The sequence below is a fragment of the Cygnus olor genome, chromosome 6 (assembly GCF_009769625.2).
Source record: "Cygnus olor isolate bCygOlo1 chromosome 6, bCygOlo1.pri.v2, whole genome shotgun sequence".
NCBI lineage: Eukaryota > Metazoa > Chordata > Aves > Anseriformes > Anatidae > Cygnus > Cygnus olor.
The window spans coordinates 30437749-30462582 of record NC_049174.1 but is presented as its reverse complement, the minus strand read 5'-3'; the positions used below and the strand labels follow the sequence as shown (position 1 = coordinate 30462582).

The 24834-nt window shown below is 67.8% G+C and overlaps 2 protein-coding genes across 2 annotated transcripts in view; both read left to right on the top strand.

Moving 5' to 3' along the window:
* Positions 1-11221, top strand: part of NHEJ1 (non-homologous end joining factor 1) — a 33800-nt gene extending 22579 nt beyond the window's left edge. The window contains exons 6-8 of the mRNA XM_040561155.1: positions 9991-10108; positions 10334-10437; positions 10787-11221. Coding sequence (XP_040417089.1) covers positions 9991-10108; positions 10334-10437; positions 10787-10867 — 303 coding nt within the window. The 3' untranslated portion in view covers positions 10868-11221. The remainder of the gene's footprint in view (positions 1-9990; positions 10109-10333; positions 10438-10786) is intronic.
* Positions 11222-15889: 4668 nt separating this feature from the next.
* On the top strand, positions 15890-24351 carry IHH (Indian hedgehog signaling molecule). Its single transcript, XM_040561883.1, has 3 exons — positions 15890-16192; positions 20418-20679; positions 23640-24351. Exons 1-3 carry the CDS (start codon positions 15890-15892, stop codon positions 24299-24301), a joined length of 1227 nt encoding a protein of 408 aa, XP_040417817.1. The 3' UTR covers positions 24302-24351.
* Positions 24352-24834: the final 483 nt, after the last annotated feature.

Genomic DNA, 24834 nt, shown 5'->3' with positions numbered 1-24834 from the left:
GGGTCCCAGGGGCAGCAGGGAGAGCCCTCCCGGGAGCACCCTAGCTCCTAGCTGGGTCTGGGGCACTTTGCAGACCTTGCCGCGGCTCCTGGGAGCTCCAAGGCAGAGAGGACAGCTGGCTTGGCAGAATTTGCACCCCAGAGATTGAACTCCCCCGGGGTGGGCACCCGGAGCACTATAAATAACGCGCGGAGCCGGAGGAGCAGAGGAGTGGCCCTGGTTTACCAGCGCGTTCATACCAGGGCTTTCAAGTGGTTCCCATGCATCTTCCCCACCAGCCATTTGCACATCTGCTCTCCTGGGGGGGCTGCAGGGTGTGCCGGTGGGGAGGTGGGCAGCGCTCAGCCCGGAGGCACGGGGCCCGCGGGCAGCCCCCGGTGCGGTGCCACGTGCGCGCCAGCATCGTGCCGCCACCGCGGGGGCCGGTGCCGCTCGCCAGCCCCGGAGCAGCCCTGCCTTTGCCAGCCCTGTAATTGATTCCTGCTCTCCTGCTCGGGCTGGGGCCGTGGATGTGCAGGCATCCACTTCTGGAGCCGTATTTTGAGTTTTGAGGCGTTCGGAGAGGTTCTCTCCCAGCCTCGGCTCATGGGATTTGGGGGGACCTTTGCCTTGCCCAGCTGTCTTGGAGGCTGGCAAAGATCAGGGCCATGGGGAAGGTGGGGCTTTAAGCTATGGAGGAGGACTTTCTAGCCTGGCACTTCGTAGGAGATAGTAAATAGTGTAGCACGTTAAGGATAAGGTTAAAGATAAACCCGTTATTAGACTGGAAGGTGGTGACGGCTGGGAGAGTCACCCAAGCACGGGGAGCTGCAAGCAGGCGCCCTGGATGCTCACCACGGCCCTGTTTCACAGTGCTGCTGCTGCCAAATAACGCTGCATTGAACAAAATCAGTGTAGAAAAATAGAGCTGAAAATGGCGAGGCTTTTAAAATATGTATATATATGGCCAAACAGCATGGTTTTGCTGTCCGGAGGTGGCAGGGGCAAGGCAATGCGGAGCACAGAGAGCGGCGCGCGGAGCGGGCAGGGGCCGGAGAGCAGGGATGTGAAGGGAAAGCAGGGATGTGAACAGAAAGCACGGAGCCTCGGCAGTCCCGGGCACCGGGACAAGCCGGGAGAGAGGAGCAGGGAGGAAACGTCCGCGCGGCAGGAGGAAGAAAGGCTGGCAGCGCTCCAGGCCTGATGCCGGGGTGGGTGTGATTTCCTCCTCGCTCCTTTCATGCGTCGCGAGGATTCCGCAGCAGAAGGATGCTGCTGTCCCGCGGATGAAAGTTTGGGTCCCCTGGTCGCTAAGAGGAGTTTAAATGCCCGACAGCACTCAGAGGGTGGGGACGTACTCGGGGACCCAGCTCGCAGCTCCCCAAGCCCTCTGTGCCCCCCGACAGCCCCGCCGGGACCCCGTCCCTCTCCCGGAGGGCGAAGGTGCCCTGACAGGCTGTTTTATTAGCAGCAGGTGCCTGAAACCCAACCCGCAGCCCCGCGCTCCCTCCTCTCACCTGGGGATGAACCCGGGCGGGGGGCACGGCTGCGCAGGGTCAGCTCCCCCCGGCCGGGATGGCCCCCAGTAACCAGAGCGGTGCCGGCAGCCTGACGGTCTGCTCCTGCCGCGGGCGACAGGCGCGTAATGCGTGATTTCACAGCACCGGCGTGCCGGGCTCGCTTGGGGCAATGATCTCCCCTGCTCCCGGCCAGACCCCGACCTGCGGCTCTGTCAGCTGGGATTAGGGGCAAGATTTAGGCTGAGAGCCCTTTGCTTCTGGCTGGAGCGATGACGGGGATGGGAAAGCCCAGCCCAGCACTGGCAGGGCTGGAGCTCTGTCCGGTGCGCGGCAGGACCAGCACAGGTCCCCGGGCCGCCTGCAGCAAATCGAGGGGATGCTCAAGGAAGGTAGCGGAGGGCGGCCTGCCCGCAGGGGCCGAGGACACTTGTCACCCCCCCACAACACGTATCTAGACCCCGGGCAGCCCGCCTTTCCCCTCCGCCCTCGCGCCGTGTCCCCGCAGCCCCGTCCTCTCCCAGCGTCGCTTCCTGCTCGTCTCCCTGGACCCTGGCGTTGTTGGCTGGGCTCCTGCAGCTTTGACTAAGTTTACGGCGGGCTGGAATGCAGGGCTGCTGCTGGCCTCCCTCCAGCCTAAACATCCCCACCCCGTTGTGCGACACGAGCTGATAAGGGCGAGCGCTGCGAGCGGGCAGGTATCTCGTGCCCAGCCCGCGACCTTACAGCCGCGCGGCCTTGGAGGCTGGCATTTATCTCCCGCGTGCGCGCCGTCTCCCGGCCCCGAGAAATGTTCTCAGCATCCCTGGTTTTCGCTCCGGGCCAAACCCACATGCACGTTGCCCGAGACCGACTCCGAACAGGCTCCTTTGATGAGCAGAGCTTAAATATATATTTGGCATTCCAGCGGCAGCGTGCCGAGCGCGGCCCAGGGTGTGAAAGTGTTTGCTTGACAAACTCCGGGGGCTCTCGCCTCTCTGCTGGCCCTGGGGACTCGCAGGAGAGAAATGTCAGGGAATTTTTCACCTCTCTGTTTTGTTTGATGTTTTTATTTTGCTTTCCTGCTGAGAGTGCATTTTTAGCTGTGGCGAGTGGTGCCTGATTGACAGCCCCAGAGCCTGAGCCCCCCTCTACAGAGCTACAGAGGGAGCAAACATCACCCCCTGGTCCTGGTGGGGAGAGGGAACAGCCCCACGAGCCTGCCGCTGACCGGGGGCTGCTGTCACCTCCCCGCTGGCCCTGTCCCCTCCGTGGGCACGGTGCTGCAGAGCTGGGGGGACGGAGGCTGGATGTGGGCACTGGCAGGATGGAGATGCCCCACAGCCTTCTCCAAGATGGCCCAGCCATGTGGTGTGGGGTCCACGGTGGTGGACCAGGGGGCTGAGATGTGGGGTGCGGAACCAGGGGTTGTCCCACATGGGGAGGAGGAGGAGGAGGAAGGCAGAGCCTCCCCTGCCTGTCCGGGGACCTGCGCCTCTGGGAAATGGGGAGGGGATTGGCAGCAGATTCGGTTTCAGAGCCCGTGTCTGCGGTGCCCGCCGCAGCGGGTCGAGATCCTGGCCGGCTCTTGGGGAGTCTGTGTCTGTGTGTTCCCAGCTGTCCTTGGTGTAATCCCTCCCGAAAGAGAATCCCCTGCCCTGCTGCATCCCCGTTGTCTGCCAACAGCACTGCCTAGCCCTAAATCACCCTCTGCTCCCAGCTTGATGGATGCTCCCGGCACGGAAACGGGGGTGCAGTCCCCCAGGCCAGAGGAGAGGGAGGGTCTGGCCTCCGTGGGGCAGGGCATGGGGTCCCCAGGGACTATGTGTGAGAGATTGGGATGCTGGGAGGCCATGGGGTGAGTTTCGGTGCTCTGGGGACTGCAGGACAGGGGTTGGTACCCAGGGGGATTTGGGAGCAGGGGTTGGGATGCTGGGGTTTGTGGGGCTGAGATTTGGGTACGGGGGGACTGCGGAGCAGGGCTGGGGTCCCCGAGGGCTGTGGGGCAGGGGGCAGGCTCTGTCCCCGGGGCAAAGGCGGGCTTGGCTCGGGCTCCCGGAGGTTTCCTTCCCGGCCCAGTGAAGAATCGCCGGCTTGTCTGGCGGAGCGCGGGCCCGTGGATTTCCTGGGCAGCGAGTCCCTTTCATGTGGCCGCTCGCAAACTCTCATGACATCACCGGGGGCTGCTCCTCCCGGAGACAAACCCGGTGCTTTTTAGGGGTTTGCCCCCCCCACCCCCCCCGGCCCGGCCTGTGTGTTTTGGCCAGCGGGGGACCCGGGGAACCGCGTCCAAGAACGGCCGCTCTGGCACGGAGACGGCACGCGGGGCCGGCGGGCAGGGGGAGGGCAGCGCGTCCCCCTCGCTGAATAAACATGGGCTGGCCGGGGCTGGAGGGGGCTTTTCCAGGCCGGACCACACCCCGGGGGGCTATTTTTTGCCATGAATGAAGGGGCTGTGTGCTCGCCGGGCAGCCTGGCCTCCTGCCGCTGCCGCTGCGCGGAGAGCAAGCCCGACACTCAATCCTGCTGCCTGGCCGGGGCCCAACATCTGCGCTGAGCAGCTGGGCACTGCCCGTGGGACACCTGGGCACCGCGGGGACACCTGGGCACCTGCACGGCTCGGCACTGCCCACGGGGACGCGTGGGCACTGTCCCCACCTGTAGGGGCACCGGCTACCAGCCCCAGGTGGTCACCATCCAGAAGGGACGCCTGTCTGGAGGGGACACCTGCCCCCTTCGTCCCCCGGGCACCGTGGTGCCGTGCCGGGCACGCTGCTGGCTGCAAAGAGGAAATTGAGGCTGCCGCCAGGCAGGGGGAAGTGGCAGTGACTCAGCGGCGGTGCCAGCAGCGGTGCCAGGGCTGCCGGGGCACGCCAGACCCAGTCCTGCCGGCCCTGTGTGCCCGGTGAGACGCCTGAGTCAGCCCGGGGGATTAGCCCTGCTGCTCCCCCTGCGTTTCCTGCTGCGGTTTCGGGTGAGGACAGGGCAGCGTCCCCAGGGGACGTCCCCATGGGCTGCCCCTCCGGCCGGGTGCGCCCGCACCTGGGAGGAACTGCGAAGCCACCGGGGCAGGGCGGCCCCTGCCTGCAGCTCAGCCTGGTCCTGAACGCGCCCAGATTCCCCCCAAAGCCCCTAATCTCGCTTGGCTCAGCCCCGGGCTGCTTCCGCTCCGAGCCTTGTTATCACAACTAATCCCCTGCGCACTGAGTTTGGGGCCACGCTGGGTGCAAGGTCCCCTTCGGTCCCCCTCGCCACCCCCAGGCTTTGCTTTCCAAGAGGTCCAGGGGCTGCTCTGCTCGTCCCCCTGCCGCTGGCACCAAGCTGTGGTTGTGCTCCCCCTGCCCCGTGCTCCCAACTCCTTGGCCAGCCTCGTGGCCCCAGGGGAGCTGTGAGTGTTTCTTGCCGTGAATGCATGGCCTGTCTTTGCCGGGTGGAGCTGGGGTGCAGGATCCCACCCGCCGCTGTCCCTTATCGCCGTGTGGCACCCATGTGATTCATCAGGTGTGGCTCCGTTTCCATCACCCCACTTTGCAGGAAGTTTCCTGGCCAGCCCCCCGCGTGCCCTGAGCAATAACAAGGCAGGATGAGCTGGCCAGCCTTCCTGAGAAACCCTACAATAACAAACCGGCGCAATGTGTCCAGCTTTCCTGGACAGACAATAATAAACCGGCATGAGCTGGCATGCTTTGCAGAGGAACCCTACAATAATAAGCCCGGGTGATGTGTCCACCTTTGTTGAGCAACCCTACGGTAACGAGCTGGCACGAGCCGCCCGGATCCCTGGCAGAGAGGGGTCCCTGAGCTGTGCCCTGGGAAAACCTGGGATGCTGGGCTGGGGCGGGGGGCTGGCCAGCAGGTCTCCATGCCTCCTGCATCGAGTCCTCCCAAGTCCTCCTGCCTTGCCAGGACCTGATTTAGGTGCCTCTTTGCCAAGCCAGCACCCAACTCACGGGCTGGGTGCCCGTGGAGCGCAGCATGGCTCCTCTCCGAGCCGTGCCCGCGGGGACCGGAGCATCGTGCTGCTTGGGGAGGATGCCAATGCCTATGTCCTACGCCTGCGCTGCCGCCAGCCCTCCTCTCTCCCGCGTTTGTCCCTGGGAGCTGGAAGAGCAGCGGGAGGGCAGGGCAGGGGCAGGACCCCCAGCATCCCCGCGGCCGCCCCAGCGCGGAGGCGGCACAATGCGGAGCCCCCTGCGCACAGCGTCTGCGAGAAAGGCTGTAACCCAAGCCGTGAAAGCAGCACAAGGGGAGAAAGAAAAGGGTATTGAGCGGCGGGCTGCTGCGGTCGCCGGCCAGCATAGACCGCCGGTTGTTAAGCGGGTGCCTCGCTTGCAAAGGCTGCCTTGATGAAGTGTGAGCCGGCACTTACGGAGGGACGCGGGCAGGCATTCTCGCTCCATCTTCCGCTCACAGTGCCGCTCTTTATGCGCCTGACATTTGCTCGCTGGAAAGGCCAGCGAAAATCGGGGGAAAGGAAAACATCACCCGCAGCAGGGCCCGAGCAGAGCCGGGAGGAGCGCGGGGCCGTGCCGGGCTGTGCCGGGCCGGGCTGTGCTGTCGGGCTGCCCCGGCTTCGCCGCCCGCTCTTCCCCGGGGTGACCCCGTCACCTCTCGGCAGCTCCGGGCTGCCTTCCCCAGCCGGCACAGCCGCTTCCTGCCAGGTGTGCGCGGCGCTGGCTCCGTGCCTGGGAAGCCCTGGCCATCCTGCCCCTGCCTGCGCCGCGGGACGACTCGCAGCGCCCGGCGCCAGCATCGCTGCTGGCTGCTGCTCCCCGTCCCCCAGGGGCGGGCATGGCACGAGGTGCTGGGGGCTGCGGGGTCAGCCCTCGGGCAGGTCCCTCAGATGTCCTCTGCTGGGCTGTGCGGTGCCCGGGGCGTGCTGCAGGCTGGGGTGGGTGGGTGCAGGTGGGTCTGAGGTGGGGAGGAGGGCTTGAGGTGGAAAGGGTGTCAGCGTCTAGTGTGGGGCAGCTCGGGGTGCTTTGGGGAAGCTCTGCCCCATTGGAGAGGGTGACAACCCCACAGGGACAGGAGCCCAGGCTTGCTGCATCCCAGGGGGATGAGCTGCCCCTTTCCCTGCCCATGATCCCAGCACAACTCCCCCCCCTCCAGCTGTGTCCTCCCACGGGCGGGATCCCTTGCCATTGGTATAGGCTGTTCAAGCAGCTAGCACAGCTCGGTGCTCATCTCTGTGGATCCCAGGCTGGATCCCAGGGTGGATCCCTGCCCGGTCTGCGGGGCGCTGGGAGGACCACGGGCAGCGATGCCCAGCGCGCCACGGGAGCGCACAAAGCCTGCGGCAGGGGAGGGTGACAGCAGCGTGGCCACCAGGCACAGCGACGCCCCGGCCATGGAGCCATCCCCCTGCCCTCCACAGGCTGCTGCAGCATCACCAGCCCCTGCCCGTGCCAGCGAGGCCGAAGCAGCCGTGCCCATCACCGGAGAGCCAGCGTGCTGCTCCCGGACCACTGCTCCACGGCACCGCTGGCGGGGCCAGCCCGGGGAAGCCGTGCCCCCACCCCCCCCCCCCCGGCCCACACCCCTTGGCTCCCAGCCCCGGCAGGAATTATTAAGTGTGCCCCTGCGGAGCATGTGCTGAGGCTGGCCACGGGAATGTGGGCAGATCTGACATACAAGCCACAGCAGCCAGGCTGTAATTTCCAAACAGGCCCCGTTCGCTCTGTTTTCCAGTTAAAAATATATTAAAAAATAGGAATGTGGGGCTGGGAGCAAAGAATGTTGGTAACCGCTTCGAACGTCTGGTGTGATAATGAAAGGGTCAGTCCCCGGCTTTGAGCACGACCGATTTAGACTCTGGTGCTTGGCACCGGCGCGGGGGCCCAGCCAGCCTGCAGCCCCGTGCCAGGGGACGGCGATGCTCCTGCGCCGGGGGCACGGTGCTGGGCTGGGTGACGTGAGCCCCTTGGCCACGCTGGATGGCTGGGGATGGATTTGGCACCCTGCCTGCTGCTTCCACCTCTCCCCACCACCTCCCCACAGCAGAGCCCTGGGATGGGGGCACCGTGCAAGGCTGGGTTTCATCTCCCCGTGAGCTGCCCCACACCGTGCCGAGGAGTGCAGCCCGACGCACATCCCAGCCCCGGCACCAGCCTCCCCTTCCTGGGGCAGCCCCCCCGGCTGGGCTAATCGCGGTTCAGCGTGTGCTGCCGAGCCTCCCGTGCCGGTGTCGCAGCCTTGAGTCGCTCCTGATACCGGGCACGGCGCTCGGCCTTGCGGCCAGGTAGTCATAACACGACCAGAGGTCGGTCCGCCGCCGTGCCCCCCGCCAGCTCCCCGGGTATCGCTGCGGGGGGAAACCCTGCAGGCACCCCCCCGCCTCCCAGCACCCTGCTCCTGCCTCTTCCCGGGCCTCGGGCGTTGTGTTTATCCCGCAGACAAGTGATCAGAGGAAAACAAGGCACCGGCAGCCAGGGCTGAAGTCGCAGCGGGGACAACAAGTTGGCTGCAGCAGGGTTTGGTCCAGGGATGCTCTGGGGCTGCGGGGCAAGGAGGGAGGGCACGCGCCCATCCCCAGGGCTTGTCCCCCACCTCTGGGGACACCTCCTTGTCCCTCTCAGCCTCCGGGGCCATCAGGCGGCCGGTGGCTGGCACAGCACGCTCTGCTCCCTGCCGAGGCAGGGCTTTGCAGGGAAACGCTTCCAGCCCCGGTTGCAAACCCATTTCCCTTGGGGTCTGCGCCGCGTGGGCGAGCTCCGGCAGCCCGCTGGCTCAGAGCCGGCCGGTGGCTCCCAGATTCCACCCCGGGCTTGTGGCAGCTGCATCCGGAGCTGGGCCCTTCCCGGAGGCATGGGCAGGGGGTGCCCTGCACCTGCGGCCCCGTTTCCCCCCGGGGACCCTTCGGCGGTGGGGACACGCTGTGAGCAGCGGTGCCCGGGGGCACTGACCCGCGCGGTGCTATCTGGTACACTTTGCTCGCTCCGCCGCCGGTCCCGGCTTTTCCTGGGAGCTGCTGTTTGCTTTTCTCTGAATTATGACTCCTGCCTTTGATCTGGGCTGTGTCGGCCACCCGATGCCAGCCCCTCTGCTGCCTTTGAAGTGCAGTCGCCTTCCCAGCATCGGGCGCTGCTTTTGCAACCTCGGGTGCAAGCCTGGCACCGCGGGGCTGAGCCATCAGGGCTGGCGCATCCCAGGGGTGTCCGAGGTGCTCAGCATCCCTCCTCCTCCCTGGCACCTTGTGCTGCTCGCAGCTCGGAGGCTGGGCAAAGCAGAATCAGGAGGTTTGCCCTCTGGCTGGCAATCCCAGGGCTGCTGGCAGGGCGCTCGGACCAGAGCATCGCTCCCTCCTGTGGCAGTGGGCAGGGCCACAGGAGGTCCTGCGGAGAGGTTGGCCAAAAAGCAGACCCCAGCGGCGTGCGTGTCCTGCAGCTGAGCGTTTTTCATGCCTCTGCTTCCAGCAGGAGGGCTGAGACCTGCGGGGAAGGTGCCTTTCTGGCCACCAGCACTGGCATCAGCTCCCTGCCCGGCAGGGAGCACCGGGGGGTCTCAGCCTGCCCTTTCTGCCCTTGGGAAGCCGGGCCCACGCTTTGGACTCTGGCCTTGAGTGGGTCTGAGCGTCCCCATCCCCTCCCCGCTCCCCTGGCCGGGAGAGGAACCGGCCTTATCTGTTACACTTTGTTCTCCTGCTGTCTGGGTGTGGAGCCGAGCAGAGATTAGTGCCAGACCTTTGACACACACACACACACACACACACACACACACAACCAACCACACGTGCACCACTAACCACACTCACCAGCACGCGAGTCCAGCTGCGCACGCAGCCCCGTGCACACACACTCGCTCACCTGCACACACGCACAGCTGCCCGTGCACATCCCTCCCCCGAGCCCTCCCTCCGGTGCGCACAGGCGCTTCCCCATCCCTGTTCGTGCACCCGCTTGCTTGCATCCCTCAACGCTCCCTGCAGCCCCTTCCCCCCATGCACCTGCCCCACTGCTTCCCCTGCTGTGCCCCTGCCTGGGACCAGCAGCATCCCCAGGGTGACGGGAGGCTGAGAAGAGATGGGGCGAGTGCGTCAAGAAAATGTGTGCGCAGCACCAGGAGCTGCTCGGGCAGCCGGGGAGCAAACCGGGCACCCACCACACCTCCATCACCATCCCCTGCCTGCGCTGGGGCAGCTGCTGGGGCCACCGGGGCGGCTTGTGCCGCACGTGTAGGAGATGGCCGTGGTGAGGCAGGAGCTCCCCGTCCCCACCACGTGCCCGGGGGTCCTGCCCGTGCCCAAGGCTTGTGCTCCTTATCGGCTTATCCTCTGCGCTGCTCCTGCTGGGGAAGCCGCAGCCCTTCCCGTGCGATCTTCTCGCCGGCGTTTCATGAATGGCTTGCAGGCAGCGGCTGTGCTGTCCTCCTCCTAACGGGAAAGCTGCCGGTGGGCTGAGCAGGTGTGTGTGTGCGTGTGTGCGCATGAGTGTGTGCTCGGCAGGATCCGGCTCCTGGCGGGTCGTTTCCCAATCCCGGCGCTGGTGGATGGTGACGGTGTCCCCGCTCTGTCCCGCAGAGCCTGCCCCAGATCTGCGGTGCGGGGGCCGGGCAGGCGTTCGCCTCGGCCCTGCAGCAGCTCTACACGGCGGTGACGCTGCAGGAGGCCAAGCAGGCTCGGAAACGGCACCACTCGGGTGAGGAGCTCCTGGATGTGAGGTGGAGGGGCGCGTGGGGCACCCTTTGGGCGAGCCCCCATCCCCGGAGAATGGGAGCGGGGACCTGGGTGGGGGCAGCCCGCCCCTTGCACGTGTCCCCCTTTGCTTTGGGCCGAGCTCCCCTTGTTGCCGGTGTGGGTTTGGGCGCTGCCACGTGCTCCCTCATCTCAACCCCAAACTGCATCTCTTTGCTCCTGGTACCAGAGGACACCGAGGGCCCGGCACCCGCTGCAGAAACCTCAGGGCACCCCGACCCGCCACCGCAGTCCCCGGAGGACGAAACAGCGTCTGCGAGCGAGGGAGCCACGGTGAGCACAGCGCTAGGAGCAGCCTGGCCGTGACAGGGCCTTCCGAGGCTGGCAGGGAGAGGGAGCCAGACGCTGTGTGCTCCTCCTGGCCCCAGCACCCAGCCTTCGCCCCCCACACCGTGCATCCCAGCCCCGTGCCCGTCCAGGACACGCTGGGGGGCTCAGCTCGCTTCCCACCACGTCCTACCCCCTGCAGCCTGGTTGGGGAGCGTGTGGGCTTGTTGCACACGTGTGTGTGATGGTGCACGTCCACCACATGGTGGGGGGGGGGGTGTCACTGCTTGCACACGCGCACCCATCCCGTGGGAACCCCCGCGGGGCACTGACGCTGCCTCCCCTCTGCTCCCAGCTGACCTCCTCCCCGGTGCAGAAGCCCCGGCTGCCCGTGGCCAAGGCCAAGCCGAAGAAAGCGAAGGGGCTCTTCGGCTGAAAGGTCGCTGCCACCACGCGAGAACATCTGAGAGAGGCAGAGCAGAGCACGGCGCATCCTCCGCCTCGTCCGCACCTCCCCAGGGACGCTGCCTGGGCCGTTCCTTGCTCCCGAGCTGCCTCCAGACGGGGACGTGGGCACCTCGTCCCCTCGCTGATGTCTCGGGACACTTTTCGGTGCCTCTCCCGGGGTGCAGCTCCCAGGCTGCCCACATTGGACATGAGGGGAGCGGGAGGGCTGCTGCCGTGTGGATGCCAGCAGGGATGCTGCGGGGCTCCAGCAGGGCACGGGTTTGGGCTAGGAGACAACGCACCCTGCTCCCGTGCTGGTTCGCGTTAAAGGGCTGTGTCCGGGTGACGTGTCCCCTCCTCCTGCTCTGTCCTCCCTCAGCCAGCAGTGCCCAGACAGGCGTGCGGCCCCCCGTGCAGCTGGGTCCCTCAGGCTGGTCCCATCGTCCCGGGGGCTTGCGGTGGCTCTGGATGGTGAGGGGCAGACGGGAACTCAGGGCTGTGGGGCAGAACGGCAGCTCCCAGCCCCTGCTGAGCCTCACCCTGACCAGCAGGGTATGGGGTGGGTGCTCGTGAAGGAGATTGCTGAGTCCTGAGGGCAAAGCATGGGGCAGGAGCCCACTTTCCCCTTGTCCCAAGCAGGGGACACACCGTGTGCCAGGAGCCAGGCGCAGCCCTTCCAGCAGCTCCCCCAGGGTCAGTGGGCAGGCGCGTGGGGTTAATCCATGCTCCGGCCTCCAAGGGGCAGGGGACAACCAAGCACTGAAAGCTTCCAGGCCTGGGAGCAGCCCTGGAGCAGGTCACGGATGCTCTCTGGACACAAAGCACCACCTCTGCCCCTCCATACCCCACCCATCCACCCATCCACCCATCCATCCATCCATCCATCCATCCACCCACCCACCCACCCACCCACCCACCCTCTAACCTTTCCTATCCTCTTCCAGCCCTTGTGTCCACCTGCTTCCTTTGGAGCTGGGATGCCACTCCTGTGCCCAAGCAGGTCCCAAAATAGCCAGCGGGGCTGGGCAGCACCGCGCACCGCAGGGACCCCTGCCCCTGCCCGCCCCCGGCTCCCCGGGGCTAGGCTGGCCACAGCCTCGCTGCCTGCTCTCACGGACGGCGAGGGGGAAACAAAAACATCCGGAGCAGCCCCCGTGTCTGTGGAAGGGGAATGAAAGGGCCTTTGCAGGGCCGCAGCCGGCCGGTCCCAGGGCGAGAGGTTTTTATATTTCCTCTCCGAGGGAGCAGCGTGCGGGGCAGGGTGGGTGGTGGGAAGGGGAAGCCGCGGGATGGGGAGCTTGTGCCGACAGCCGTAGCTGCCTTGTGTCCTGCCTTCTGCTATCTGCCAGCATCTTACACGGGCAAAACAGCACCCAGGAGCTGCCCCCCCTTGGGACAACCCTTGGTCTGGGGCTTGGGGCAAGGACCTGCTGCAGGGACAGATCCTGCCCCGCTCCCCCCGGGGAACGGGAGGGATGGGCTGCAGGAGCGGGGATGAGGGTGGGCAAAAGCAGGAGATCGGAGCTGTCAGCGGGGAAAAAGGGCTCTGCTGATGCCCCCCAGCCCCCAGCCAGGGCAGGGCAGGGACCCCAGCCCCTGTGGCTCCGGCGTGGAGCCCGCCGGTGCCTGCCTGGCCCAGGTTGCCGCCGGCTCCGGGGAGTGTCACCGCTCATTGTCCCATCCCCGTCCCGCTGGGGTCTCCTGCCCTGTCCCCACCCCCTCCTCCCTGGAGCCGGCTGGATTTGAGCTCCCGACACACATTAAAGGCCACAAGTTCGGCCTCGGCCTCCATAAATTTGATTCCATAAATATTAGTTTTCGCAGGGTTTAATGAAGCCGTTATGCCGGGCACGGCCCAGCACCCCGACCCGTGCCCTTAATAAGGGCTCTGTGGCCTCGATTAAAGGGACCTTTCAATCGCTGTCAAGTATTTTTAGAAAAGGAAAAGAAAAAAAAAAAAAAAAAAAGAGGGAGAGAGAGAGGAGAAGAAGACGACCAAGGCAGCGAATAGGGAGAGGAAAATCCCAAACCCGTCCGGTGCAAAAATAGAGAAATAGCACCACCTAGACTGACTGCAGCGCCCGGCTCCGCGCCTGCCCTGCGCAGCACCCGGCTCCGGGCAGCCCTGCGGGGCCTTGGGGCAGCCCCGGGGCCTGAGGGATGCGGGGATGGGGCTTTGTGGGTCGGGGGGAGAGGGGTCTGGGGATGGGGGCCTTTGTGGGTCAGGGAGAGAGGGGCTTGGGCAAGGTGAGGACGCAGCCGGGAGCAGCGCGTGGGGACCGTGCGTCCCGGTGGTGTCTGAGAGTGGCTGGGTGATGCCGGAGGTGCTGTGGGATACGGGGATGGAGCCCGCAGCCCTCCCACCTCTGCTGGAAGGTGATTCCTCCCTGTGCCCCAGTGCTGCGGCTGCCAATGCTCCTTCTTACTGACAGCCCTGGTTAGACAGACCCCGATCAGCCAGCAGCCCCGTGCAAGGTCCCCCCCTCACCATGCCTGGGGGTCCCGTCCCGCTTGGCCCCATGTGCCAGCAGGCTTTGCCCAGCAGGGACACGGGCTGGCATCGGGAATATGGTGCTGTGGGCGGTGCTGAGCTCACAGCTCGCTTTGGCTCCTCTGGAAGGTGTTGCAGAGAGCTTGCAGCGTCCCCAGCACAGTGCCACCTCTGTGACCCACCCAAGGGCTGGGGCAGGACCGGGGGGGCTGCCCTTCATCAGCAGCAGGTGTCAATGGGCAGGAGTGATTTCGGGTGTCCCCACGCAGGAGCCCTGCCAGTCCCTGCTGCGCGGGGACACAGCGGGCTCTGCAGCCAGGCTGTCACTGCTCACCACGGCCAGAGCTGGTGCGGGATGCTGGGGCCCCTGCATGGGCAGGAGCCGTGGTTGCAACCCAAGTCAGCTCCCCGTCTGACTTCGGCTGTGTCAGGTCTGGAAGAAACAGCCCTGCGTCCCTGTGGGGAGAGGGTACCGGCGAGGGCAGAGCCAGGCTGCTGTCACCCTGGGGCTGCGGGGGGGGGGGGACAGGCACGTGTGACATGCACGCTGTGTGTCGCAGGCTGCAGCGCTCCTTCGGGTCTGGGTTCGGGTCGCTGGGAGCCGTAGGACACTTCTCCCTGGTGATGTGCTGCACCCTCAGCGCTGCCCCAAACACTCCCGTTCCCCGCTCCTCGTGGCAGCGATGAGCACGGCGGGGAGCTGGGCTCGCTCCTCGTGGGAGTGCAAAGCAGCCCAGGGGACCTTGCAGACTTAAGCCAGGCTCTGCTTCTCCCGTGCCTGCGATGCACCGAGGGCTGTGCCCTTGCTGCAGCCCCAGGGAAGGCAGAGGCGGGGCTGGGGAGTGGTGCTGGGACAGGTCTCTGCTCTGCCTGTTGGCTGCCTTAGGATGCTCTGCTGGAAGAGTCGGCTGAGATGTGCAAGTGTTGTGGCTGGGGGCTGCTGGCCAGCCCCTCTCGCTCCGTCACGTGCGGGTGCAGCAGCAGGACAGCCACGCCGTCCCACGCAGTGGCAGGGCTTCGCAGAGCTCTGGGCACAGCTTCTGGCTGCGTGGCTACCGAGTACAAAACCCAGATGGAGAAACCTCCGGCCAGCTTTGCTCCCACAAGGGAAATGGTCCTTTGGGGCCGTTGGGCAGCAGCATCCCAAGCACATGGGTGCTGCCGGCTGCATCCCTCTTACCCGGATCTCTCGGTGCCGATGAGGCCAGCGCAGACCTGCGGGCAGAGCCGGGCTGCTGGCCGGGCCGCTCCAGCCTGGCCTTCCCGGGTACCCCTTGGAGCTCCCCATGCCCCGTGCCCACCAAAGGGCACCGTGGTGAGGGGGCATCCCCCCGAGGGCTGCGTGTGCAGGGGTGTCCCGAGGTCACCGCCTCACCTGGGGAGGTCCCGGGGAACCAGCGGGGTGCGCGCAGAGCCCTGCCGGACCCCTCCCCAGCGCACAGCTGGGGGAGAACCGGGGGGGGGCCCCGCGAAGCCTCGCTCCTGAAATCAGGGTGTTGTATTTACTTTCCCCTTTTGGCAGCTAGAAGGGGAAGCCCATCCCAGCCCCTCATTGTTGTCTCAGCGAGTTAATCAGATGCCATAATCCTGTTGTGGAAATATCGGGCCTCCCTGGAAACAATGGGGAGCGAGAATATTGTGGTTAAATTTCAACCAGCTGCCTCCCTGCTCTGTTTGATCCCCGCCCGCAGGCCCGGGCCCCTGGCGAGCAGGCGGCGCGGCGGGGGCCGGAGCCCCGGGGGTGCCACCCCGTGCCCACGCCGCGCCGGGGGAGCACCCGGGGGGGGCGGCCGGGGAAAAAAAGGGGGTGCGAGGTGGGGGGGGGGGGGGGGGGCTTGGCGGGCCGGGAGCGTCCCGGGGCGGCCCCGGGGGGCAGGTGGCGGCGGGCGGCCCGGCGGGGTGGGCTGCGGGCCCCGGGGCTCGGCCGGGGGGAGGAGGCTGCGGGCGGCCCGGGGCAGGTTCCGCGGGGAGGAGGAGAGGGAGGGAGGGCGCAGGGAGGCTGGGACACGGGCAGGGTGCGGTCCTGGCGGTTCCCGGTCCCGGATCTCTTCAATTTCCCCTCTCACTCCTGCCCGGGGAGCGGAGGCAGCGGCGGCTCCGCTCTCCTGCTCCAGCCCCGCCGCGCTGACCGCCAGGGCGCAAACCGCGGGGGGCTCCGGGCAGCGCCGAGCCCCGCGCCCCGCAAGCGGCCGCTCTCCTGCCAAAACAAACGGCCCTTCGCTATTTATTGCCGCCGCCGGGCCACGGCAGCTCAGAGCGGGCCGACACCGACACCGGGCAGCCGGAGCGCACCCGCGCCGGGCACCCGCTCCTCGCCACCGCAAGGCACCGCCACCGCCGCCGCCACCGCCACCGGCCCCGCCACCGGCCCCGCCACCGGCACCGGCACCTGCCCGCCGGCTGCGCCCCGCATGGGGAGCCCCGGGGCGGGCGGAGGGAGCGGCGGGCGAGCCTAACGGGGCCCCCGGAGCCCCCGGAGCCGCCGGTCCCCCGGGCCGCCCCGGGGCCGCCGGGCGCGCCATGAAGCCGGCGCGGCTGCTGCTGCTGCTGAGCGGGTGCGCGCTGCTGCTGGCGCCGGCCGTGCGCGGCTGCGGGCCGGGCAGGGTGGTGGGCAGCCGCCGCCGGCCGCCCCGCAAGCTGATCCCCCTCGCCTACAAGCAGTTCAGCCCCAACGTGCCCGAGAAGACGCTGGGGGCCAGCGGCCGCTACGAGGGCAAGATCGCGCGCAACTCGGAGCGCTTCAAGGAGCTCACGCCCAACTACAACCCCGACATCATCTTCAAGGACGAGGAGAACACCGGCGCCGACCGGCTCATGACCCAGGTACGGCCCCGCCGCCGCTCCCTTCTCCCCCCCTCCCCTGCGCCGGGCACCTGCGGCCCCGCTCCGCCGCCGCCGGTGCCCGGCCGGGTGCCCCGGTGCGGCACGGACGGGACGGGGAGCTCGGGAGCAGCACCCCGCCTCGGCTCGCCGGGCACCCCGTCCGTCCCCCGAGGTGGCAGCGCCCTGCCCGGCTGGCCCCAGCCCGCGTCCCGCCGTCCCCGCGGTCGCAGCACGCTGCCGCGCCGTGCCTCCGGCCGGCGGCGCCGGGACGCGGCGCTCCCCGGTGGGGCAGCAACCCTGCCCCGCTGCGCCCTGCCTGCCCTTGCCCTTCTGCTCCGCGTAGCGGAGGGCAGAGCTGAGCCCGCAGGAGGAAGGGGGCACGCGGAGGAGCTCCAGGAGCACCTTGCTGGCCTCGTCCCGCGCCGGTGCCGAGCCCCCGTGCGGCGGTGCCCCCGCTTCTCCCGCGCCCCCCGGGTGGGATGGTGCGGGGAGCCTGGCAGGGGGCAGCCCCCGGCTGGCAGTGTCTGGGGAAGGGGAGAAGCTGTCGGTGCAAACGCCCTGCTGAAGACAGCCTGCAAGTGTCCTGGGCCAGGGGAAGGAGGGGCACGGGGGACAGAGGACGGCAGCGGGTGGCGGGGGTGATGCTGGACGAAGGTTACTCTGTGTTTTAATATTGCCAGGAGAATGCCTGAGGGTTTCAGGAATGCAGATAAGGAGCCGCACGGCCTTGCTAAGAAACCCGGCCACCAGCTTCAGCACCGGGTTACAGCCCGAGCGAGCTCCTGGGGGAGGCGGGGGGGAGCCGGGGCTGCCCGCTGCCCACTGCACCCCCTGGTCGGGGGCTGGCAGGCGGGTGGGTGAGCTCCTGGTGGCAGGAGCCAAGCGGGGCTCTGGCCGTGGACTCTGCCCGAGGTGTTGGTAACAAGGAGAGAAGTGGCTTGGGTGCCGGCTTGGCAGCTCTGTAACCTCATGTGCCCCAAGGGGCAGGTCCCTGAGGGCAGACGCTGTGGCACGGGGCGGTTTTCAGACCGGGGGCTGCAGCAGAGGGGCTGAATCCAGCCCCCCGTGAGCTGCACAAGTCGTGACTGCTGGTCACGGGAGCCTGCGTCTCCTGATGCAGAACGGCTCCTGGGATGCTGAGGAAGAGTGAGCTATGCTGAACGAGTGACATCGCATGGCTTGGATTAGAGGCAGGAGAGCACCTCTGACTGTGTTTGCCTATGAGACTGCTCCCACCGCCTGTCCTGCCCCAGGCAGTGCCCCTGCCCCCCCCCCCCCCCAGGACCATGTCCCAGGCTCCGTGTCCCACCTGCCAGCCCCCTCCTCCCTGCTGCCTTGCTGGCAGGGCACCTGGAACTCCCTGGGTCTTCTCGAAGGTTACGTGCGCTGCCCAAGTGAGGGCTCTCAGCCCTGCATGGTCCCTGCCACTGCACGTCCGTGCACGGACGGGCACCGTGGTGCCTGGGGCAGCCGGGCAGAGGACTGTCCCCGCTGCCTGGCACGACTTCTGGCAGCTCGCTTTCATCCCACAGCCCTCCGGGCTCGTCCCTTGGCCCCTGGCTGTGGGAGATGCCCCCAGGCATGGGAGCTTTGGCACCGTGCCCCGCGTAGCTATGGGCTGGGAAAGGCCATTGACCCGGCTCCTTGTCCCTTCCCCCAGTGCCTTGGCTTTTACTGCTGTTGACTCACTTCAAACCTGTTTTCTTTCCCCAAGTCCAAGGGTCTGGGTGTCCCAGGCAGCCTGACGATGCCGCCTGCTTGGGGGGGTGGGTAGTGCTGCTCTCTGCCCGCCTTCCCTTTATCGTTTCATCTTCCTCAAGAATTCCAGTGTGTTTGCTCTCGCTGGTCCCACTCGGAGGTGCTGAGATAAGGCTGGAGGCAGAGCCTGCCTCACCTCTCCGCGGCAGCCTGGCCCAGGAATGTCCCAGGCCCCCTGCCCCCACGGTGTCCCTACCCCAGCCATCACCCCTTGCAGACACCGGTGCGGCGACCGTCCTCACGGCGGTGACAAATCGCTCTTGGGGACCTCAGGAGAGGATCTTGGCTCCCTCTGGGAGAAACTCCACCTGGGGACAGGTGTAGTGCGATCCTTCTTCTTCTCCTGGCCACGCTTTGGGCATGGGGTCGCGGCTGCGAGCAATCGCATCCCACCCACAGCCCCGGTGTGAGGCTGTGGTCCCACCTGAGTGTCCCAGGGTCCCCGGCGGCCGTGTCCTCTTGGCGCTGTGCCCTTCCTCCAGACCTGCTGCCTTCCCAAAAGGGTGACACCCCCTGCCGTGGGACAGTGCAGAGCCTTTAGGTGTGGCATGGAGGTGTCCGGCCACCCGTGACACGACAGCGACGGGCTGTGCCCTCCCTCACACGCTGCCACCACGCACCTTCCCCCCAAACCCCGCTGTCTGCCTGTCTCTCGGGTTTTCAGCTTGGACATCCCGGCCCTTCCCTGGTCCCCAGGGATGTTTTAGCCCCCCTAGGCTGCGCGCTGGGGACCGCAGCCTCCTGGATGAGGCCGGAGAGGAGACCGGAGGCTTCTTGCGCCGCCCCCCGTCGCTGCCCGCTCCCTGCGCATCGCCACCTGCCCGCCCTCGCCCACCGCTGCTTGTCACTGCTCATCCCCGCCCGGTCCCTGCCCTCCGTACCTGCTCGCTGCCGGTCCCTGCCCGTGCCCTGACACCTGCTGGCCGCCAAAGGCACAGGCACGGCCGGTGCTGGGTGCTGCGGGGACCCTGACAGCCCGGGGAACAGGGGTCCCGCTGGAGGTGGCACTTCTGGGGACAAGGGTGGCACAGCTGTCTCCCGCTAGGACAGGCTGGCCTGTCCCCAGGGGCTGGTGGCAGGCGGTGTGCCCCACCAGGGGGCAGAGGTTGGAGGGTCTCGGGGGGCGTGCGGGGGCTTTGCCCCGCAGGGAGCACCCGGAGGAAGGGGGGGTCGGCGGTGAGGGCGCAAGGGGGAACCGGAGCGGGGTGGCGAGGGGACACCTGGAGCGGAGACCGTGCAGGGGATGCAGTGGGGTGCTGGGGGCTCGCTGCCTGCCTCCGCAGGGGAGCCCCCAGCCCCAAGCCCCCTCTCTGCCAGCAGGAAGGAGCCTTGGGAGCTCCTTGTGCCATGCGCAGAGTGGCACCACGGTGGTGTTTGGTGAGGACAAAAGTCGCTCCCCTCCCTCCTCCTCCCCTCTCCTGGGCACTGTTTGTCCAACACCTTCCCGGCTTATCTCCCCACACCCAAGGAGCCATGAGACGAGGGCAGAGGCGCTCCTCCGCCCCATGTGGGGCAAAGACCTGCCTGGCACTGCCCTTCCTGGGGCCTGGACCATGCCAAGAGCAAGCGGGGTTCCCCAGGAGCAGCAGCACCCACCTCCCCCGGGGCAGGAGCTGGTGATGGGGGACAGGGTGAGGGCCCACGTGTTGTGGGCAGCTCCCCGCAGGAGCGGTGCTAGGGCCTTTCTGAGCCAGGGGTTGGACCCAGCACCAGGTTTTATAGCCTTGGTTCATGCTCTCTGTCTCATGACCCGCTTGTGTCGCTGCCACCGTGACGTCCTGCGGCACGGAGTTCCAGCTCAGCAGTGACAGCACGAAAACATCCCCCGCGGTGTCTGCTTTTAGCCTGCTGCCCGGTTCTTTCGTTTAATGTTTCCCAGGACTTGCCCCGTATGGGACCTTAACGGCTCCGTCCCCCTCTCTGGTTTCAGGAGCAGGCTCTCCTGTTCCCCCCATCAGCTCTTCCTGGCCGGGCAGTCCCAGCCTTGCTCACCCAGTGCTGTCAAGGAGCTCCTCAACGCCATGAATATCACTTTCTTTCCACCTTTTCTGTCCTCCATCCCCTTTGCAGCCAGGGAAGGGGCCAGCAGTGCGGGCTGGACTTGCGAGTCAGGTGCACAAGGGGCTGATGCAAGGCCGGAGCAGGTCTGGAGCTGCAGCTGTGGATGGAGATGTTGTTCTGGGGGAAGTGGCCGGGGCGCCCAGGCATCCAGGGCTGGCATCCTTGGGTTGTGCTTTGGGGTGAGAAACCCTGGCAGGGCAGGACGAGGCAGGACTCAGCTCGCTCGTGTGACCTCTGTGGCAGCCCTGGGGCTTTGGGACCTGCTGTGGTCCCCCGGGCTTTCCTTGTCAGCTGCTTTTCTCTGTCCCTTGGCTTCGCGGAAGCACGGTGGGGCGCAACCTGCGAACCAGGAGGGCAAATCCCCCATCCCAAAAGCTTTTCCTGACTCTGCCCCTCTGCCCCGCAGCGCTGCAAGGACCGCCTGAACTCCCTGGCCATCTCCGTCATGAACCAGTGGCCGGGGGTGAAGCTGCGGGTGACGGAGGGCTGGGACGAGGACGGCCACCACTCGGAGGAGTCGCTGCATTACGAGGGCCGAGCCGTGGACATCACCACCTCGGACAGGGACCGCAACAAGTACGGCATGCTGGCTCGCCTGGCCGTGGAGGCCGGCTTCGACTGGGTCTACTACGAGTCCAAGGCGCACATCCACTGCTCCGTCAAGTCAGGTAAGGCTGGGGGGGACGGTGAGCGGGGCTGGGGGACGGCCCCCCTGTTGCAACGTGCCGTGGGAGCCTGGCTGCTGGCTGAGGGGGGGGCTCCTGGGGGGGGTGCTGGCTCCCGCAGCCCGATTTCCCTATCTGGGGCAGGCAGCGGGGCAGGGAGCGAGTCACACCCCTGTGGGAGCAGTGCCGTGGGGCAAATTCGCCATCAGAGCTGTCTGCTGACCCCCCCATCTCCACCCGCCTCCTTTTCCCACCCCGCGCCCCCTTTTCCTGTCCCCCCTGCCCTTGCAGTCCCTTAGCCCCCATCCGGGGTCTCCTGCGGCCACCAGGGCATCGTGCAGCAGGGACAGGGACACCCAGGCAGGGACAGGGACACCGAGGCAGGGACAGGGCAGGGTGCTCTGGGGTCAGCTCCGTGCCGGGGAGCAGGGCCGGGGGGGTGCTGGGGGCAGCGGGAGCTGCGGGAAGCCGGCCGGGGCCGGGTGCTGCGGTCGCTGCTGTCGCTCGCTTCTCCCGTACGGTGCCGAAAGGGGTTTCCGAGGTGGATTTTATGGGGTGCAAGGGCCCCCCCCCCGGCTGAGGGGGGTGGTGATGGGGAAGCTGTGCCCGAGGCCCCCAGAGTCCCCCCCGGGTCCCTTCCCGGCTGCAAGCCCGGTGCCGGCGGCGCTGCGGGCGTGCGGCAGAGGGCAGCAGCGGCACACGCACGGCGGGGACGCGCGGCCAACCCCACGCCTTGGGGCCTTGGCGCAAAAGGGCCGGGCCCACGCGTGGAAAGAGCCTCGGCGGTGCCACACAAGCCCGGCCTGCCCACGGTCACGGTGGGCCCCCCCCCCCCCCCCCCCCCCCGGCCGCGCGCACACCCACGCCCGAGGAGCCGCGGTGGCCGGGGGCTGCCGCAGCGGTGCCGCTCGGTGCCCCTCGTCCCCGCGCTTCGCCCGGGCGCTGCGGGGGGTCCCCACGCTCGGCTCCCACCGCACTCTGCCTGTCCTGCTGCCCTAGCCCGCAGCCAGCGGCCCGACACCCCCAGACGCCAGGCTGGCCCCCCGCGCTGACCCGCTCCCCCGTGCCGATGCCAGGACGGGCGCATCTCCGGCCCGCGATGGACGTGGGGCGACCGCGGCGCAGAGAGGGAGCGACGCACCCCCGGAGAAGAGGGACAAAGCGTGGGCCAAGGACCAGGGCTCCCGGTGCCCGGCGGGGCTGGCCGGAGAAACGGGGCCGGGCTCCGAAGCGAGGACCGTGACCCCAGTGCCTTGGGGCTGGCCGGAGGAGTGGGGCTGTGCCCCCGGAGAAGGACCAAGGCTCTTGAAGGCCAGGATGCTCCCCTGGACTGACCGAAGACAAACGCCACGGCCCAGGCAGCCGAGCGGGGCCCTGAGACCCTGGAGGGCTTCTGGAGGCTGGCCAGAGCCTCGTGGCTCACAGCGGCTCCCCGGGGCTCCGGGTCCCCCAGATTTATCCCCAAAGCCGTGGGGTGTGTGGTGGAGCCTGTGGGGTGCCCATCCTGGCCCCCTCCAGAGCTGTGTACAGAGGGCAGCCGGGCTGCCCCTGCCTCTTAGTAAATGGCTTTTATTTTTGTACGGATGGCCTCGTGGCCTGTTGTATGTATTGCGTCTCGTCGGGTCCCCCCTGCACCCGCACACCCCTCCATGCCCGGTGCCTGTGCCCCTGCTTCTGCCAGGTGCCCCCTTGCCCTCCTGCCAGCCCGAACCCCGTGGCTCTGACGCCTGCCTGGGGACGTGGGGTGCAGGATTTGGGACCTGTCCCTTGCTGGGGAGCAGGCACGGGGCGGACGCTGCACCTCGTCTGAGCAATAAAAGGATTCTGTCCCAGAGATGGATGCCTCTCTTCATGGGCCTGGGGGCTGGGATCTGGCTCTGCCCGAGGCTGGGGAGGGATGGGGGGGCAGTGCGACCTGGGGGGGAGGCTGAGGGGTTAGGTGGGGACCTGGGAGAGGGCCCCAGGGGCTGGGAGCTCGAGGCTGGGACCGTGCAGGGCCAGGAGCTGGAGCCTAAGCGAGATGTCCCTGGCAGGCAGTGGGAGGGCATCAAACAGACCCTAGGACAGGGCTGGCTGTGCCTTGGGGGAGCCGGGGCTGCTGGGGGGCTGAGCATCGCTCCTTGGGAAGCCGGGGATCCCCTGCCAGTGCCAGCACCTGGCTGGATGTACCCTGGGCGCTGGGGACACCCGGTGACTTGTTTCACCTGGAGAGGGGCAGTCCCCCTGTGCCACCGCCCCAGGGGACATGTCCCCAGGTGTTCGGGTGCTTTACCTTGTGATTGCTGCCGGCGCAGCCCTGCCCAGCAGCCTGGTGGCTTTTCCCTGATGCTGGCCGGGGGTTTTGACACGTCCCTGCTGCTGAGAGAGGGCTTTGGTGCAGGGAGCGCGGGGCGAGCGGGCAGGCAGGGGGAGGAGGAGGCTGCAGCAAGGGGTGGGGGCGAGCTGCGGTGCTGGGCGCTGCACCCTGCCGCCGTTCCGTGTTGTATTCTCCCTGGTGGTGCCGTGGGTGCTGCACTGCAGGGCACGGGCAGGCAGGGAGCGCCCTGGCACCCAGGGAGCGGCCACGCACTCTGCTTCTCTGCCTGCCACCAGCACGGGGCTCTGCACCCGCTCTTCAAACTTCGGGTGCCCCCGCGCCCAAGGGGTGTTCACCCTGCGCTTTGCACCGGGGCTGCACTTTGCACTGGCTGCTCCCTGGGCCAGGCAGGTTTGGGGACCGTGCTTTGCAGAGCGGTCACAGTGCCCTGGCACCACAGTGAGAAGCGGGTGCTGGCACACACAGCAACCCCCCCCAAATGGCACGGGGGGGGGGGACCCCAGGATTGTGCGCAGGGGAGCCACGCAGGGTGGCGATGCCCGCGCAGAGGGCAAAGCCGGGCAGCACGGGGTCTCTGCATGTCACAGGGGAGATGCTGGGGGTCTCGCAGACGGGTAACCCTCCTCTCCTCTCTCTCCCTGCGCAGAGCACTCGGCTGCTGCGAAGACGGGCGGCTGCTTCCCCGGCCGGGCGCTGGCGACGCTGGAGAACGGCGCCCGGACGCCGCTGTGGGCGCTGCGGCCAGGCCAGCGGGTGCTGGCGATGGACGGGGCTGGCCGTCCCACCTACAGTGACTTCCTGGCCTTCCTGGACAAGGAACCCCGCGCCCTCACCGCCTTCCACGTCATCGAGACGCGGGAGCCCCCCCGGCGCCTGGCCCTGACGCCCACCCACCTGCTCTTCGTGGCCGAGAACGCCTCGGCGCCCGCCGCCCGCTTCCGCCCCACCTTTGCCAGCCGCGTGCGCCCCGGACACTTCGTGCTGGTGGCGTCGGGCTCGGGGGGCTTGCAGCCCGCCGAGGTGGTGGGGGTGCGGGGCCGGACGGACGTGGGGGCTTACGCCCCGCTGACGAGCCACGGGACGCTGGTGGTGGACGACGTGGTGGCCTCGTGCTTCGCCCTGGTGCAGGAGCACCAGCTGGCCCAGCTGGCTTTCTGGCCGCTCCGGCTCTACCACGGCCTGGTGGGGTGGCCGGGGGCGCAGGGGGACGGCGTGCACTGGTACTCGGGGCTGCTCTACCGCCTGGGCAGGCTGCTGCTGCCCCCCGACAGCTTCCACCCGCTGGGGGTGCCCCGGGTGGAGAGCTGAGGGTGTGCTGGCGGAGGAGGTGGCCGCGGGGCGGCTCTCGGGGGGGGGGGGGGCGGCACGGGGACGTGCCCCCGGCGGAGGGGGGCAGAGGGGGGGCTCCCCCGCACGCCTCCTCCGCGACCCCCTCCTCGCCCCCTTGCTGGTGGGGGGCGCCCCCGGCGGGATCCACATGCTGCTATGTGTGTGTGTGCGTGTGACGTGCGTGTGCGTGTGCAGGGTTAGCTAACGGCGGAGGTCTGGCAGACGAGGGGGAGCAGGGCCCGGAGGGGCTAGGGGGCAAAGGAGGGAGCTCCTGGCAGCTACAGCCCGGCTGGACCCCGCGGGGAGGATTTGGGAAGGGGGTCCTGGGGTGCTGGGGGGGGGGGGGGGGGGCGTGCCATTCCCCCTGGGGCTGGCACAGCTCTGGCACGAGACCCGGGACTCGGTGGCACGGGTGCTGCCGGTGCAGAAGGCTGGGCAGCGTGACCCAAGCTGCCCCATCCCAAATCCACACCGTTTGCACCCCAAAGCTCAGAAACCCCCCCAGATGCTGG